Source organism: Prunus mume, linkage group LG2 (assembly GCF_029339155.1).
Source record: "Prunus mume cultivar Tortuosa linkage group LG2, ASM2933915v1, whole genome shotgun sequence".
Lineage (NCBI taxonomy): Eukaryota > Viridiplantae > Streptophyta > Magnoliopsida > Rosales > Rosaceae > Prunus > Prunus mume.
Genome location: NC_142699.1, coordinates 13,998,171 through 14,016,742, shown reverse-complemented (window position 1 = coordinate 14,016,742; position 18,572 = coordinate 13,998,171). Strand labels below are relative to the sequence as shown.

Genomic DNA, 18,572 nt, shown 5'->3' with positions numbered 1-18,572 from the left:
CGAACAGTCGTACTCGTACGTTTGAGACTTATATAAATGTTAAAAAATTTAGGATCTCATTTTATCTATATCTATCAACTCCGATCTCTTGAACCACAGGAATTCAAAAGATTTATGATTACTCACCGTTAAAAAGAGTGCAAGAAGTGGTGAATCGTTGAATTTACATCCAAAGAAATAAATTCCTTGGACCTTGTAGTCCAACAGATCGAAACTGCTATATCTATATATATATAAAGCAAAATGCAGAAAATATTAAAACATTTAAAATATCAAAAAAATATCATTGATTAATGAAAACATTAAAAATTGAAATTATTAATTAAATGATGATAATATGGTAAATTCACACTTTTTTATATAAAAAAATTAAAATTAAAAGAAAAATTAAATAATTGATCATATTTTTATAGAACACAACTACCTATTATCTTTTTTAATTCTAAAATAAATTTAAATTTTGTTAAAAAAACCTCTCGCAGCAGGTGCGGAAGCACTTACGAAGAGACTAGTGAGCGAGAATAATTGAGCTGAAAAAATATTTTTTGTATTTATTTATAAAATTTACATAGGGGACGGAAAGCCCAAGACCAACTAAGCCTAAACGTTTCTAGCCCAGTAAACTTATAAACTCCCCATAAAGCCCATTTACAATACAAATATAGTGGATTACTTTTAATTAATTTGTTCTGGCTAATAGTATCCCGCCACGTCAGAAGTGCAAAACGTCTAGTTGTATAGCGCGCTGACTCACCTCCGCCACACGTCGTCACAAAAGTAAGAAACTGAAACGCAAGAACTATGGTAACTTGCTGGGCACCGCCTTATCTCAAGCTCATCATCAGCTACTGTAACTGCCATTTCATCGTTCCCTCCAAAACCAAAACCCCCAATTTCAAATCACAACTTCTCCTCCAACCATGAAATTCCAAACGTCTTACACAGTCGCAGAGACGTTGCTTTGCTCTCCTTCATCGCTCTAATTCCTTATCTTTCGCGACCCGACCCGGCATTCGGACTCTCCTTCGGCATTTGTGAGCACGCATCATTTTGATTTCTTCATTTACTTTTCTAGTCATTTGCTGTCGAAACCCTAATTTGTCCATCTTTGCGCAGCAGGACCAAAGGATTGGCTCCGAGAACAAAAGAAGAAGGCCTCCAGGTTCCTCTTGGCCCCAATTGATGCCTCTAGAGAAAGCCTCCTCACTGCTCATCGAATACTCAGTCTCTCTCTCTCTCTCTCTCTCTCTCTCTCTCTCTCTATATCAATATATATAAATCTATACACAAATATGTAAGTGTATTTTTTCATATATCCCTCATTGGTGCTAATTTGGTTGTTTTTGACAGCGGCTACCGATTCTAATAGTACAAATGAAGAGATAGAGGAGGTTCAGAGACTATTTAAATCTGCTGCGAGGGATTGCGTTCCAGAAGACAGGAATTCATTTGTTGCATTTCAAGCCAATACAGGGGTTGAGGTTCGGCATTTCGCACCCTTCTCATTGTCTTTTATTTAATCTGAGTGATTACGCCGCTCTTAATTTCTAATTAGTGCATACGGTAAACTGTTTAGCTTGTTACGATAAAAACTGTACTCATGGTGAGGCTTCTAAGGACGTGTTCGAAAAATCGGCCTAGGCGGCGGGTCCTATATTTTATATATATATATTTTTTCCTGACTTTAAAGAAAACCTACCTCACGCTGCCTCTCATTTCAAGTATTTTTCTTTGTAGTACTATTATTTGCTTTATGCTTAACTTTTTCCCTGTGTTTTATATCAATTATGGTACTTTACAATTTATATATCCTTTTATTTTGCATGATTTTGGTATAAATTTATAATTTGTAGTACAAAATATATTTTTTTTAAAGAAAAGCCTAGGCGCCCGCCTAGGCCCTGATTACTCCTCTAGGTGCTAGGCCCCTTCCTGCTGCCGACCGCCTAGCGATTTGTCGAACATTGCTAAGCAGCATATGATGCTAATTTGAAGGAATTTTTAAGACTATTTTGCATGACATTGAAAGCATCTTGTTGTAGGATAATGGAGCTCTTGAACTTTTGCTAATTGACCTCATATTAGCTATAGCTTTATTGTCCAAATTCATTTACTTCACAGGTTTGCACATTCCGTCTGGTTGTAAAGAATGCGGCGTCGTTGCTTGGTGATAAGGATCCTGTAAAATTGGAAGCTGAATCCGTGCTAAATGATCTTATAAGGTAGCCAAGCCAGTGTTCCTTGCCTGTATTCTCCAGGCTGGTGTACATTTTATGTCTGACATATTTTCATGGTCAGGATTACTAAAAAAAAACATGTTTTTTTTTTTGCATATATGTTTGGTTGTTCATACCCTGTTTTTTTTTTTTTTTTTTCCTCTGGCAAAAAGATTATTGGATAAAGCATTCTTCATTTCATCAAATATTATACCCTGGTTATCGAAATTTACTGTTTCTCTATAGAATTGTTGTATTATTTCTAACATTTTCATTTTCTTTTCTGTTTTCCATTGCTTATTGTATTGCAGATCATTCACTTCTCTTAATGTTCTGGTAAATGAGACTGACGTTCAATTTGCCTCTGAAAGGTATGTTTCTTTTGTCAAGATAAACATGGGCAAGGGAGAATTTTCTTGAAAACATGCTCTAGGAATTGCGTGTAGAAGTTTATGTACATTCAGCTTTGTCTCACTCTTTACCCTTAGATGGAATTTTGTGAGTAACCTGTTTGGGCTAATAGGCACCAAGTTGTAGTAGTAACCATTCATTTTTCTATCTGACTAATTTTTTTGTTGGGCTGCAGAAAGAAGGTTGCAGATTCTCTCATGGATACCATATCATCCCTAGACAAATTTGAGCAGGGAATTAAGGACTGCCTTGAAGCTTGACCAATATGTATTTTGTTTTCCTTGCAGAACAAAACTATCTTGTGGATGTCATGTTTGAAATTCTGCAGACGCATGTTTATTCCAGATTCAGAAATCTCCCTTTGCTCTTTCTGTTTGGTGTCTTGATTTTTCCTCTGTCATGTTCTTTGACCTTATTTTGGTGCATTCTTTTTCCTATAAGATAGATCCTTATAATTTAGTATCGTTATTGAAGTAAGTAAATGCTAGTTCTGCTCCAACCGAAAAAAGAAAGTAAATGCTAGTTTTGTTGCGAAGTCTTCGTGTTGCAGTCTCAGTTTCTCATTGTAGAAATATCATTCTGGTCGTTGTTATCAGAATGGGATGCAAGTAGCTCTGTGGAAATGTACATTTCGTCACATCTTAAGTCATTCTAGTCATTCAGTTAATCTAATGGTGAAAACCAATCCACAAACTAACTGTCTGGCTTGAAATGAAGCAAAATGCACACTTATAAATTTTTACTTTGCATACTGAAGGTTACCAATTGTCGGTGAGCATTGTTGATAATTTGCCTAACATAATTGAACAACTGAATATGTATATATTTGTTTGCTAATGAATTTGTCAGACATCTCATTCGAGTTCTCATTCCAATGGAATATATTTTCCTTCGACAGTACTACAAATATTGATGCCTACTCCTATGCTGCTTTAATTTTGAGTTGACACTTGTGGTATCAAATTATAAATGACCTGTTGGTCCCTGTCGAGTGGTCTAATAGGTAATCAGATGTTGCTACACCAACTGGCAGTGAAGTGTTCCATCATCTGGCTGTGTTTGTACTGACCTAGACAAGCTGTGCAGCTAGTTGGAGATATTTATTGAACATCAGCTGGCCATCTATGGAATGGTTTGCTTTGGTGAACCAGAAGCCTCAACCAAATACAAGCGACAACATGGTGTTCCATCATCTGGGTGGGTATATACTGACCTAGGCAAGCTGCGGAGCTTGTTGAACAGATTTAAGGGATCGTGCATGAGCCCAAAATGAGCATCTGGATCACCAATTTGTGAAAGTTTAACATAAGAAAAGCCAAGAGATGGCAGGAGATGATCAGGCCAATCGCTGTAGAAATGGAAGATGGAACTGGAGAGACTGGTTGATGGTTTGTTCATAAAATCTGCCAAGAGCACTGTGTTAGTAAGCGAGCACTTGTCTGCTATGATTTCAAGTACTTGTGTGGCCTCAGAGTGGGATAAGTAGTAGAGGATGCCTTCTAGAACCCACACTGTGTTCTTCTCTGGCACAAACCCTGATATTTGAAGTTTTTCGAGCCAGTCATTGCTTCTGATATCAGCCGCCACTCTGGTTATGGATTTTGCTGTCATCGTTAGATACTGGTGATCGTTTGTAGAATCCATCGCTGCTTGCAGAAGAGTGGCTTTAATTTGCAGGACTTCAGGAAAATCAACTTCGAACACATTGATTTCCTTCAAGCAACTCAATCGGTAAGGCCTTGCATCCATTCCTACAAAAAGAAGTGCATATTTCATTTTAGGCTGAATTTTTACTTTCTATACATGTGAGATTTGAGAAATTTACATTCCATATACATGCTATTAATAATTCAATATTCACTACAATTAGTATCTCGATGGGGCATGGTCCAAAAGTTTGTCCTGGTTTCCTAAAGCTAGCACACATAAATGACCAATAATTCCTGACCTGCATAAGGGGATCAGTTTTGCTAGAAATGGTCAGAGCTCTATAAGGATTCTCCCAGTATATTGTGATAAAGCAATGTAAATGAACAACTAATCCAGTGTTGGGATTATCTAGTACCCAGAACTCATATGCTTTGAAATCTACTTTACAGCAAAAAAGTCCCCAACATCATGCATCGTAGGCACGAAGTTCACCTTGATGCATGCCGCATTGGTTCAATAAATGCTGTTAACAAAAAAAATTTGTGGTAGAGTAGTTACCAACCTGCCCCTAGAAGAACTACTTGTGCTTCTCTGTCATTGAAGGAATGAAGTGCTGCTTCAAGTTTTGAATCAAACCAGAGGGTTCGAACTGCAAGAATGACTCCAGAGATTTCTCGTGCTTTGTTGACACAGTCTTTCTTTATCTTCTCATGAAGATTTTTTAGGTACGTCTCTCCAGCAAGTATGTCTGCCAGGGGGTCATGAATCACATGCTTCCACAAGGCTCTACCAGCTGCAGTTTGGCATGCAGACCGCTGAAGGGGATCCCATTCATTCTCAATTGTTGCATGGACTTGTCGAACAGTGTCCGTAGACAACAAGTCAGGAAGCTTGAACTCCGGCCATGTTGGGTGTTCAGGTGATCCATTTTCTTGACTTGACATGGTCTTTAGATTGCAAGGAAGGGTCTTTAGAGTGCAGGGAAACTGAGAAACTAATAGAAAGGAATGAAGAACATATGGCATGCTATGTGTAGGGATCAAAGGTTGCAGGTGATATAAGGGATAAGAAAAGAGAGCCACACACAAAAACCAAGGGATGAAAAAGGGAGGTACCAATGTAGTCCACGACTACCACAATTCACGTGCCTTCCGTTTGTTTTGCTGTATAGGCTTATTAGTAGTAGGCTAAGTACTTTTTATTGATAATTGACGACTGACGAGGAAGAGCTCCACAGAAAAAGACATTATCTGATGCGAGTGGCTCCCAGGAAACTAATATCCGATGGCTAATAAAGGGAGCCCCAGTACGTGCTCATATAACAAGTACCCGTTTGTTTGTTTGGTTTTTTTGCACACGACGAGAAGTCATCATCTTTGGAGCTTCTGGTGGTACAACTTTTACTTTGCGTTGCAACGAAGGCAAATTGGCGTGAGGCTGTTCGCGGTTCCAAACAAATCCCCGCAATTGATTGGCTAATTGGGTTGCTGCGATTGCAAATTTGCACCACACAAAGATCTTCAGCCGTGCTGGTTAATTTCTCTAGGTTCTTAGAAATAATCCTATTTTAACATGACATGTTATAAATAAAAAAATCGCATATAGAGCTTATTTGGGGAGAAAAATCCAAACTAGAAAATGACAATGACAAGAAGTGGCTAGTTTTGGGTTTTTCTCCAAATACTCTAAGGATTTTTGTATAGTATGTCATGTTAGAATGAACCTATTAATGAAAAGTCATGACCCTCCATTTGGATGAAGGAAAATAACTTGTAATTTAGCTAAAAGTTGGGAATTTAAGGGGAGAACTTTGTTTTGCAACTTAAATGCAGAATTTATTAAATGACGCATCAAAAAAATTGTAGAAATTGGAGTTTCAAATTTTCTAGTTTAATTTCCATCAAAATAGGCATTATTTCACAATTTTCAAAGTAGCATTTATAAAATTATGTTATTTACAGAAGAGATACATAAATCCAAATATTGAAATATTTAATTGCCAGAAATTCAAGTGATAGAAATCTAAATTCTATTATTTTAGAATTTTGTGTAATTTTTATTTTAGTCAGAGTTATTTTATTAGCAAGCCGCTTGGGGACCATACAGTGAAATCGAGAGCCTTATTACATGAGAGCGACGCGAATCTGTTTCACAGTCGGGTAAATCCAACTGTAAAAGTGAAATGCTCAAAGTCAAAGGTCTCAAACTTGTTTTAACAAAATAGAGAACATCTGCGGAAAAAAGAAAATAAAAGAAATGTAGGTTTGGCGCCCTTTTTTTATTTTTAATTTTTTAAGATAAGAGTTTTTAGTATTTTTAATATAATTTGAGATAAAAATGGTTTGGACCAAGGTCTAAAATATTGGTGATATCGGAAATATCGGTAGTCTAAAAATACGGAAATTTCAATGGAAATATCGGGATATTATCGATATCGATAAAAATTGAATAAAAATCACGAAAATTATAAGAAAAACTTGGAAATTTTTATTGAAACTTTGGAGGATGCTTATTTAGTCAATTATTTATTAGTTTATCACAAAAAATTGGAAGGAAATGCATTGCATGATGGATTTAACTAATTTAAGTTGATTATATAGCGAGCTGACAAACACCGTGAGTGTAGAAAATATGTAGTAATTAATGAAAAAAGATTAAACACACCACAATCATTTATATATAATGATTTACTACAATATTTTACATTTTATACATTGCATGGTAAGATACATAAGTGACTTAGTACCACATAGAGTTTCTATGAAAAGTTGAAACTTGAAAAGCAGCTCACAAGTATTATATATACTATATTTCATAGTTTATAATCACAAAGTTATGAGCAGCGTGGTGGTGAAGCGGCTGCAAATTTCAGAGTGGAGAAGGGTTGGAACCCCATTGTGTGCGAGATCGTGAGTGAGTTTAAATTGTTTAATTTTTGAAAGTCTCGCAAGTATTATATATACTAGATTTCATAATTTATAATCACAAAGTTATCAGCAGCGTGGTGGTTAAGTGGCTGTAAAAATTTGAAGTTGAGAAGAGGGGTTCGAACCCCAGTGTGTGCTGAGTTTAAGTTGTTTAATTTTTGAAAGTTCAAGATTTTTGAAAGTCTCGCAAGTATTATATATACTAGATTCCATAGTTTATAATCACAAAGTCATCAGTAGCGTGGTGGTTAAGTGGCTGCAAAAATTCGGAGTTGAGTGGGTTCAAACCCCAGTGTGCGCTGAGTTTAAGTTGTTTAATTTTTGAAAGTTCAAGTTGCGATATTATGACCATTTAAAGCTGCGAATCGAACGAAAATATCTTTCCCGAAATATCTTAGTGGAAACTAAGGTGGACAATCATATCAATTAAAATTATTTAATATATTTTTTTCTTTTATGATTTATTTTTTTAATTGCCTTAATTAAAATACACCTCATTGATTTAATTGATGTAACATATAATATAGTCATACGACATTATGTGATATAAAAATATGGAATAAAAATATATTAAGTGTAACATTACTGATAATGTAATATTATCTGCAACTATACCTAACATATTCGAATCCAGGCTGACGAGGTTATTCTTATTCCCGAATTAAATTATCATCGCTCAAATGACAAATGACAGCGCCGAGTGGATCACACAGCAGCAAGATTTTTTTCATTCTCAGCTAGCGCGCTGGTTAAAAAAATAAAAGTGGTCAAAATGGGTCGTGATAAAATCGAGGGAATGGAACCGGCAAAAAGGTTATCCAAGACAATCATACGGTCCTAAGAGAGACAAAAAACCCACCCGCACCGCTACAAATTTCGGTCTTCCGTCTACGGTCTCCAGCAACCCAACGAGCAAGCGACAGAGATGGCTGTGGAGGTGATCTGTTGTGGGACAAAGTTCTGGCTGTATGTGCTTATCATCATAGGGCTGGTGTGCTTTGCCGGAATGATGGCTGGGCTGACGCTGGGCCTCATGTCTCTCGGCCTCGTCGACCTCGAGGTCCTCATGAAGTCCGGTCGTCCTCAGGATCGCAAGCATGCCGGTAAACTCATACTCACTCTTAATTTCATTGTTTTTACTCTATTGTTTTTTGCTTGCCTTTTCGAGCTCATCTCTCAAGTTTTAAGACGAAGTGACTCATAGAATTTCGCATTTTAATACTTGTTACTTTGGGCCTTCTATGATCATCTGGGTTCTGAGCTAATCGGTGATGACGACTATTTCTCTATAGAATCCATTCAAAGGATAGTTGGTGTTAATATTCGCTGCAATTAGCTCAGTTGGGCTTATTTGTGGTTCTGTGGAGGTTTTAGTTGGAAGGTGTAAATGATCAAGTAACAGATGCAGCTTGTTCAGCCATTTTGCCTGGCTTTAAGAGCGGTTTGTGGATTGAAAATGATATAATTGGTTTTTCAAGATGTCGGACACTAGGCAAAAATAGTAGATGACTGAGTTGATTGTAGACCAAGTCAAACCAATAGATGACTGTATGAATCTGCAAAAACTAGTTTATGTTTAGAGGTCTAAAACTAGTCTGATTTTGGCAGCTAAGATTTATCCAGTGGTAAAGAATCAGCATCTGCTACTTTGTACACTTTTAATTGGCAACGCCTTGGCGATGGAGGTAACTACGTGATTTTGTGTCCTTATATTGGCATTCAGTTCTGTTTTCTTACTAATCAATTAACGGTTCTTCTGATATTAGGCTCTTCCTGTATTCTTAGACAGTCTTGTGCCCCCTTGGGCAGCCATTGTGATATCAGTCACTCTCATCCTCGTGTTTGGGGAGGTGGGTTGTTATAATAGCTTATTATTAATTTGAGAAGGTATATACATACAAAAGATATTCACTTCTATTTCTTTGTACACATTACTTCAGATATTGCCACAAGCAGTCTGTACTCGCTATGGATTGACAGTTGGGGCAACAATGGCCCCATTCGTGCGTGTTCTTCTTATTCTTTTCCTCCCAATTTCTTATCCAATTAGTAAGGTGATCTTAATATGTGAACTCACGTAATGATTACCACAACTAAATGTATGTCAAGTTGTGTTATGCAGCTTAGCTGAATATATGCTAGCCTATCATGTTATTTTCTCTATTCTAAATATGTTCTGTCAGCAGGTTCTGGATTGGATGTTAGGTAAGGGGCATGCCGCCCTTTTAAGGAGAGCAGAGCTAAAGACTTTTGTGGATTTTCATGGTAATGAGGTATATAACTCAACTAAGCTCTGGCTTGTAGCAAGTTCACTTTAGGCACTATATCGTTAGGAACTATACTAGTAGTCTAGTGGCATATGTTAGGAAATTTTATGTTCGGACCTATGTTTTAACTCTCTGAAAGTCCTCCTGTTTCCCATGTTCTCTGATTAAACATCGGATATGCATATGATTTATTATTTAGGCTGGGAAAGGCGGGGATTTAACACATGATGAAACTACCATCATCGCTGGGGCACTTCAATTGACTGAAAAGACTGCAAAAGATGCCATGACTCTCATATCAAGCGCATTTTCCCTTGATCTGGATGCACCTCTTACTTTGTGGGTTTGTGGATTCCAGTTTGTTCTCTATATCATATCTTATGCATTCTTCCATGCTTCTAAACCTTGCTCTCTCTCTCTCTCTCTCTCTCCAGGGAAACACTGAATGCAATAATGACAAAGGGTCATAGTAGAGTTCCCGTTTATGCTGGGAATCCCAAAAATATTATTGGACTTGTTCTGGTAATGTCATTTTGCCTTGATTATATACTTTTGTCAAAGTTGAAGTGACGCTTCATGTCTGACCGAGAAAAAAAAAAAGGTGAGGCTGTGCGAAAACTTATCAGTTCGATCTCATCTACGTTCAGGTTAAGAATCTCTTGATGATTGATCCAGAAGATGCAGTTACTTTGAGAAAAATGATGATAAGAAGAATTCCTCGGTATGATAGTACCACATTATCTTTTTCTCTTTTGTCATCTGATAGAAGACATGAGTCCTGTGATTTTGAGGGGTTCACACACCTGAGATAGTTCATTTCACCATCTGTGTATTATTTCTTGTTGGGCCGGAGCTGGATTATTCTTGACTGAGCTTTTCATTTGTTCCACAGGGTTTCAGAAGACATACCTCTGTATGATATTCTAAATGAATTTCAGAAGGGTCACAGCCACATTGCTGTTGTATATAAGGATCTAAATGGGAGAAAGGAAGCATTAAAGAATGGCAAAGAGGGTGAAACATCTGTGTTTAAGGATGACTGTAAGATGCAAGGAGGCCAATCTGAGGCTTCATTGAAGAAAGGTGTGTGCATACGTTGTATTTTTTTAACCTCAACATCCTCAAGGGGTATTCCTGATATCACTGCAACTTCTTTTACTTGCTTTCTTCCTGAACATCCTCAAGAGATGTGTTCTCCAATGACTTTAATCTGATAATTTATGGCTGCACCACTGCCACTTCTTATTGTGTCTGTCATTTCAACTACGTAATTTGTGTTTTTGGGAAATTACCAGATGGAAAAGTGGGTTCAAACAATGCTCAGATAGCAACGGACAATGGTGACGGAGGTCAACAAAATAAAAAAAGCCCACCAGCTACTCCGGCTTTTAAGAAACGACACAGAGGTTGTTCGCATTGTATTCTGGACATTGAGAATACTCCTATCCCAGTATTCCCAGACAATGAAGAGGTTGTAGGAGTAATAACGATGGAGGATGTCATTGAAGAACTTCTTCAGGTAATGGTGGTGTTTGAACATGTTAGATTTATATATTTATAGGAATAAGTATCTGAATCTGGTTCTGCGGAATTTTAATAAAGTTGCAAGTATTATTATATGGATACTGAATTTTTGTATTCATAATTGTTGCATATGTTGATGCAAATTGTAAATTTTTCCTTATGCCAGGAAGAGATATTGGATGAAACGGATGAGTATGTCAATATCCACAACAGGTAAGATTTAAGTGATTTTCACCTGCACTTATTAGCACCAAGCATTTCCTGTTAAATCATCGGTGCCCTGTCATAGTTTGGGTTTGTCCATCATTCTGCTTAGAGAGCAGGACAGCAAAAGTGCTGAAACTTCCCTGCTTGGCAAATGAAGGAAGAACACATTCTCGTTTGATAATACCTGCTACTTCGGGAAGTTAACACTATCAAAGGTCGGACAGAAAGATGATAATAATTCTTGGACATGCAGGATTAAGGTCAATATGCATGCATCTCAGGAAAAGGATTTTCACTTGAATTCACCTGAACTCCCAGAAGGGTCATCTGCCACACCAACGATAACATCATCAGTGCCTACAGATTCAGGTTCTACTCAACATCAAGACTCTGCTAAGGTGGCTACTATTGGTCCCATGCCAACAAGCTCACATACCCCAACACATCAAGGTTCTGAAGGTGACATGTCGAGGGATCGGTGAGATTTGTCATTGTATTGTTCCTCATATGAGTCAAATTTAGATGCAGAAAAGCCAAATTTTAGTCAGAAGCTCACGTAAAATTAACCAAGACTACATACAAGTATGGTACTCTAATTATGTAGAAAGAGATACTCCACTCCATGTTTGATCAAACCCACGGCTAAGACAGCTCTCTCCGTGTTTTTAAGTTTTTTGAATGTAAATTCTACTTGAAGTGTTACCAAAAGGGAAATTAATGACAGGCGCGGAACATTTTTTTAATCTATGCATTTTGAGAAGTGGATTGGGGTTCTAACAGCAAGCCTGTGATCCAAGAGGCCCTCTCTTACAATAAGAGACCTATAATTGGTGCAAATCGAAGCATGTTTTTTCAAAGATAATAAAACTTCAAAAACATTTTCCCGACAATCGTATTTCATGTTCACGTGTTTGCTTTCTGCAAAAGATAACGGAAAACAGAAGGAAGAAAAACTAGAGGAAGATTGTGAGACCTAGAAAGGAAGAAAAAAATAAGAGATTTTCTATTTAAACCCCACATTTCTCTTAGTTTACCCCATGTTCTAAGTTTATCCCTAACTTTTAATTTAAAATTTCACAATTTCTAAGAAAGCCTCACTATCTTCCCAAACTACCCTTAAATACACCCCAATCTGAAAAAATAAGAAAGAAAATAAATTTTCTATTTAAACCCCACAAGCTACCTTTAGAGGAGGAATGTATACAGCTTTGGGAAGATCATGCTGGAAATTTTAAGCAATGGAAGGTTGATGAATTCAGGAGCAAGCATACAAAGTAAGTCAAAGGAAGTTGTTATGAGAGAAATTTACAATGAGAATGAAGTTGGTACGAACGTTCCGATGCGATAGGAGATAAAACTGGTACTTGAGGTGCTACACTTTGCACTAGGAGTAGGCCATCTGATCAACCATCAATAGAGAATACATTGAAGCTTTTATCAGAGTGGAAAAGAAACAAGAAAAATTACCCAACTATTGAAGTTGCAGCAATAGGATTATGATTTTAGATGCACACTGTAATGCCAGAAGTGATAATAATATTACTGTTCTTAGCAAAAAAAAAAAAAACACAAACAACAAACCCAAATCCGAAATTTAATATTTTCTAGAGAAAGAGAACAACTTTACCAAAACATTAGGTATTTTAAAAAAACAAAAAAACAAAAGCAATCAACAAAGGGAAGATAATAAGATCATTACAACCAAATAATTAACAAGTCTTTCCATTAGCTCCCATGTAGATTTTAAAAAGACATGCTCTTCAATGTTCTACGTTTCTGGCAATACGATGTAGAAGAGTTTGTATTTTTCTAAAACTTAATATGAAGAGTGGTGAGGTGTATGAGGTGTGTGTATAGATGTACTAGGGTTAAGTATTAAGTTGGATGACCTTTTTTGTCTTTTTACACAATAATAAAACTTACAGCTTAATTATTTAAGTATTGAGGTAAACAAAGAGAAGTGTGGGGTTTAAATAGAAAATCTCAAAAATAATTAGTACAAAGCAAAGCATTCCAAAATCTACCGTTAGTTGGTAATGTAAACGATTTTGGTTTTATTTATTTATTTCTAAATTTGATAACTCCTTAAAATATCTTTTGAGAGTTATATCAAGAAGAAAAAGGAAAGCAAACGACTTTTCAAAAATTAAAAGAAGTTAATTTTTCTTTATTTTGCTAAACTTTTAACGACTACTGTATAACAAACAGTCGAGAGCATACCCATTGCTCAAACTCAAAGGAACCATGAATTTGATTGATTGAAGGTCCAACTATGAGTAAACATTGATTTGGCAACTAAAACTTAAAAATACCAACAACAAAAAAGACTTTTTATTTTTATTTTTTGAAGCAATCTTAGAGCACAACGCACGCACCATAGCGAAACTTGACAGAAACCCAAAACTTGTGAAGCTGGTCCTTCCCCTTGATGGCGTTAGCTGCCAAACGCAAATATATCTGAGTTCTTCCACATGTGACATGCTTTCTTTGCTACTCTTGACTTCGAGCCTCCAAACCTTTAGCAGCAATGGCCAGACAATATAATTCTGTCAATCCGACATAAATCTATGATTTTTAAAATTTCAAAAGTTTATTACTTTATACTTGATTATGCTTATTTCCCCAGCTAACTCGTTCTTTCACTTTTCATTTTTCTTTTTGTTTTCTGGGTGACAGATAAATTTCTCCTGCATTCTGTGTTTTGGATAATATACCCAAGTGAAGCTCTTCTTTAATTTCTCGCCTGAAAGAAAAAAGCAAAATGAAGCTAATCTATCCGTGTGCTTCAGATTATAAATTCTTTAAGGGGTGATCTTGATGTGGTTTTTGTTCGGATTTGATCCAGACAGTGACTTTCCCATTTGGGTTCCCTCAGTTTCAGTTTCAGCTTCTCTTGCTTTTCTTTTCTTTTTTTAGAAATACACCATAGATCTATCTTACCTCCTGCTCCAGATTTTTGTCAAGTTTCCGTTTTTAGTAAGTTTTTATACTGCTATCTTCCTTATTTGATATTATATCTCATTTTGGCGGTGTTTTTCATTGGGGGTTCAGATTTCATTGTTTAGTTAGAGTGATGGCCGTAGCTCGGTTTGGCCGCCAAGTAAAACGCCCAGGTGGGTTCTGTATAAAAATGACTGCGGTGGCCATCTTAGGCCTCTGCTTTATATTCGTCTGGTCTATGTTTTCTCCTTCTTCCTCCTCTGTGACTACTCGAATAGAAAGCTTTGACAACATAGGCGCGCCTCCTGGATCAAGGAACACAAGGGTAAACATTCCTGCTGCACAATCTTCTATTAAGGGTGAGGATGAGAAAAAGTTCAATGGGTCTGTGACTTTGTCTGCCCATGAGCATAAATCTGAGAAGAAGGACCAGAAAGAAGTAGCAAATGTGAAAAATGAGAAAGGTAAGAAAAAGTTACCAGAGAAGGTGTCGAAGGAAAAACATGGCTCTGAGGAATCTGAGGGTGAGGATTCAGAGAAGGAAAAAGAAGATGAAGATGAAGAACGAGAAGTAGTGGATGGAAAGGAAGAAGCTTTGAATGATGAAGGTGAAGTAAATGGGGAGGAAACAGGAGGGGAAGGTGCTTTGATTGTGTCACTGGATCAGGAATCTGAGGAGAAGCTGGAAGATGACGGTGGTGAATCGGAAGAAAGGGGGAAGAAGAGATATAAGATTAAGGGTCCGTTGTTTGATCCCAAAGCACATTATCATTGGAAGTTATGTAGCACAAGGAGCAAGCATAATTACATTCCTTGTATTGACATGGAAATTACCACTGGAAGGCTGCAATATAGGCATACAGAGAGGAGTTGCCCGAGAACAGAACCAATGTGTCTTGTACCTCTTCCTCGTGATGGTTATGGTCGCCCAGTCCCCTGGCCTGATAGCAAAATAAAGGTATATGCTTGGGGTTTCGATGTGTTTTTCTCTTGTTCTATTGTAGTGCATTGAGAGTTAAAAATATTTTCTGATATTTTCTTTTTGTAACTTCTCATGTTTTGCAGATATTGTATAAGAATGTGCAACATCCAAAACTTGCTGCATTCATCAAGGAGCATAGTTGGGTGATGGAGTCTGGAGAATATCTTACTTTTCCTCAAAACCAGTCTGAATTAAGGGGTGGAATTCTTCACTATCTTGAGTCCATTGAAGAGGTGAACTTTCCTCGTTGTCATGAATTTGAGTTGTGCTGAATCTTTATGATCCTTCTTTTATTCCAACCTGAAATAAAATGATATAAGTTGGACAGGGTTGTTTGGGTAGATAGACAATTTCTCTTTCAGACATGTGTTTTTATATATGAAATAGCACCTTTGAAAATCTTATATTTCTAGAATAAGGAGTCTAATTGCTTTATGTCTACAATTTTCTTGCATCCTAGTATTGTGAGAGATGGGAATTTTTGAACGCGGCGGCTATTTACAGATAGAAATTAAACTCCACCATACACATATACTGATATGCATATATATGCTTTTTATCTCCTAATAGTAATTTAATGCTGTCAGTCCTGGCATAAATAGCAGTTTGAATTTCATTTCATTTGATAGATGGTACCAGACATTGAATGGGGAAAGAATATCCGTGTAGTGCTGGATATTGGTTGTACAGATTCTGCCTTTGGGGCTTCTCTCCTTGATAAGGATGTCTTAGCATTGGCATTGGGCTTGAAAGATGACCTAGTTGACCTAGCTCAAGTTGCCATTGAGCGTGGTTTTCCTGCTTTAGTTAGCCCTTTTGGAAATAGAAGGCTACCTTTTCCTAGTGGTGTTTTTGATGCTATTCACTGTGGAGGGTGCACCATACCTTGGCATTCAAATGGTTTGAGTTTACCCCTTTTTTTGTCCCTGCCTTTCAATTTTTTTAAAATCTTTTCTTAAATTTTCGTATCCTACTTCAGGTTGCATTCGTGTGGTTTTCTTTCATTTGCAGGGGGTAAGCATCTTCTAGAAATGAATAGGATTTTAAGGCCTGGTGGATACTTTGTCTTGTCAACTAAACATGACAGCTTTGAGGATGAAGAAGGTTTGCCCTATGCTGCTATTTATTTACTTATGCTTGAAAGCTAGAACAGTAGACTGTTTGCTTGGAAAATCTTACTGTTTATACTATTCTTGCGAGGAGTGATTTCCTTAGTTAGTGCATCTAGATCTGTTTGCTTGCCGGTATTCATATATTTTTACCCTGAATGCACCTGTGCTGAAAAATTGAAAGTTTCATTTCTATGGAACTGCAATGTGTTTTATTCCAAGGTTATGGTCCACTTGTACGGATTGACTGGAAGACCTGTCTCTAATTACTCTGAAGTTATATGTAGATCTATGCATTGTATTGTAAGATAGCTCTGAAGCCTTTTTAGACTCAGATCCTCTTTTAATTTGTTTACACTTTTATAGAGTCGTTCATATGAAGTTAACCCGAGACTAGTATTTACACTTGCTGTCTAACAAGGTTTCTGAGGCTCTTTGATTTTGAATAACATGCTGCATTTTTTTTTTCTTTTCCAGTCATGAGTAAATTGGCAGCATCTATCTGTTGGAATATTTTGGCACATAAAACTGACGAAGTCAGTGATGTGGGTGTCAAAATATACCAGAAACCGGACTCAAATGATATATATAAGTTGAGGAGGAAGAAATATCCACCTTTATGCAAGGAAAATGACAACCCAGATGCAGCGTGGTAAGCTTAAACAAACTTGCTTTACAATATTCATTTTCGTGGTTTTAACATAATGTCTGTATTCATTTTGGGTTCGTTAATTTGGTATATGGAATTAATACATTCATTGTTTTTGCATTCAAGACTACTTTTCAATTTATTTGATTTGGAAAGCAATTGTTGTATCTATATATAGAAGGAACACTTGACCTTATGTGCTCCTCAACAGGTATGTTCCTGTGAAGACTTGCTTGCACGCCATTCCATCTGCTATTGAACAGCACGGGACAGAGTGGCCAGAGGAATGGCCCAAGAGGCTCGAAAGGTATCCCGACTGGTTGAGTGATAAAGATAAGTTGGTTGCAGACACCAAGCACTGGAAAGCCATTGTTGAAAAATCCTATCTCACTGGACTGGGTATTGACTGGTCAAATATTCGAAATGTGATGGACATGAAAGCCATCTATGGAGGGTATGTAAAGAAAAACAACTAAATGGTGTCTTTCTCTCTCTTTTCCATAAAAAGTACATCAAACTTTGGTCATTGAATCAAATTGTAATGTTCTGTATGCAGATTTGCTGCAGCCCTCTCGCAACGAAAGGTGTGGGTGATGAATGTGGTCCCTGTCCATACACCTGATACACTTCCTTTCATATTTGAACGCGGGCTTGTTGGCACCTACCATGACTGGTGTGAGTCTTTTGGTACTTATCCCCGATCATATGACCTTTTGCATGTCGATCATCTGTTTTCACGGCTTAAGAACCGGTGAGAGTCAACTTCTCCACTTAGAGTTCTTTCATCTTGCTTATGCCACTAATACATTCCATCATAACAACCAACAAGTTGAATTTGGAAGGTAGCTGCAGCTAGTTTTTCAGATAGGCCTATATCCTTTACTTCTTGAATACTACTATCTGTAGGTGTAAGCAGCCGGTATCGATTGTTGTTGAGATGGATCGCTTGTTACGGCCTGGAGGCTGGACAATTATACGTGAGAAAGTTGAGATACTGGAACCCTTGGAGGGCATATTGAAGAGTTTGCATTGGGAGATCCGGATGACTTATGCTCAGGGAAAGGAGGGCATATTATGCGCACAGAAAACCATGTGGCGGCCTTAAACTGATACTGCAGAGCCTTAGTCATGACACTATGAAAGCCGGCGGCAAAGCCATGCTTACTGCCGGATGCTTCATTTTTCGAGCGAAATATACAACCTGCAACCGGTGGTTATTGTAAACACAGACACTAATTTTGATACACACAACTTGTTAGATTTTATGGGTTCGTGCACTTTGTGTAGAGGATGAGGCTGAGTGTGAATGAGTTCATCAAAAGAGTTGGACATTATTTACGTTTTTGTAACCATTTTCAGTGATTTTTTACTCTGTATAGATTTATATGTTTCCCGTAATGAGATCCTAATCTAATGAATAATTTTCTTTTAGTCAAAAAAATAGGAGAAGCTATACGAAAGAAGACATTTAATTTTAAACTGTTATAAATATATGGGAATGTGGATGACTGCCGTAACACTCATTATTTCTACCTTTTCATGTTTGTAAACTATGCTCTTATTGTTGTATAGTAACTATAATTTGTGGGTAAAATGCCTATAGTTGTATAAGTCTCATAGACGAATGTAACAAGTTTTAGCGAATAATTTTTATACAAATTTATAAATAAACTCAATCCTAGACATGTAT

At 37.0% G+C, this 18,572-nt stretch overlaps 4 protein-coding genes across 5 annotated transcripts; 3 read left to right on the top strand and 1 right to left on the bottom strand.

The window, feature by feature from the left end:
• Positions 1–808: 808 nt before the first annotated feature.
• LOC103320844 (plasma membrane fusion protein) lies at positions 809–2,998 on the top strand (the record flags this gene model as incomplete). The annotated part of the gene is made up of 6 exons (XM_008222578.3): positions 809–1,034; positions 1,117–1,224; positions 1,351–1,481; positions 2,122–2,222; positions 2,528–2,587; positions 2,803–2,998. Coding segments are annotated over 6 exons (711 nt in total), but the record flags the coding sequence as incomplete, so codon positions are not given.
• Positions 2,999–3,427: 429 nt separating this feature from the next.
• Positions 3,428–5,836, bottom strand: LOC103320845 (Leucine carboxyl methyltransferase). The gene is made up of 2 exons (XM_008222581.3): positions 4,840–5,836; positions 3,428–4,378 (listed from the first exon to the last, which is right to left on the bottom strand). The coding sequence occupies exons 1-2, from the start codon at positions 5,300–5,302 to the stop codon at positions 3,750–3,752; spliced, it is 1,092 nt and encodes a 363-aa protein (XP_008220803.1). The 5' UTR covers positions 5,303–5,836; the 3' UTR covers positions 3,428–3,749.
• Positions 5,837–7,995: 2,159 nt separating this feature from the next.
• Positions 7,996–11,945, top strand: LOC103320937 (methyltransferase, putative (DUF21)). Of its 2 annotated transcripts, XM_016792491.2 has the most exons (12): positions 7,996–8,307; positions 8,813–8,889; positions 8,971–9,054; positions 9,145–9,258; positions 9,391–9,477; positions 9,671–9,810; positions 9,906–9,993; positions 10,119–10,192; positions 10,364–10,554; positions 10,767–10,990; positions 11,162–11,208; positions 11,456–11,945. In XM_016792491.2, the coding sequence occupies exons 1-12, from the start codon at positions 8,130–8,132 to the stop codon at positions 11,682–11,684; spliced, it is 1,533 nt and encodes a 510-aa protein (XP_016647977.2). In that variant the 5' UTR covers positions 7,996–8,129; the 3' UTR covers positions 11,685–11,945. The 2 variants fall into 2 exon arrangements, with proteins under 2 accessions (XP_016647977.2, XP_016647978.2); XM_016792492.2 differs by lacking the exon at positions 9,145–9,258 and having other exon boundaries at positions 8,005–8,307.
• Positions 11,946–13,527: 1,582 nt separating this feature from the next.
• On the top strand, positions 13,528–18,361 carry LOC107880270 (S-adenosyl-L-methionine-dependent methyltransferases superfamily protein). Its single transcript, XM_089047223.1, has 8 exons — positions 13,528–15,100; positions 15,208–15,357; positions 15,754–16,024; positions 16,136–16,228; positions 16,711–16,885; positions 17,094–17,336; positions 17,439–17,633; positions 17,789–18,361. Exons 1-8 carry the CDS (start codon positions 14,276–14,278, stop codon positions 17,985–17,987), a joined length of 2,151 nt encoding a protein of 716 aa, XP_088903349.1. The 5' UTR covers positions 13,528–14,275; the 3' UTR covers positions 17,988–18,361.
• The last annotated feature ends 211 nt before the right edge of the window (positions 18,362–18,572 follow it).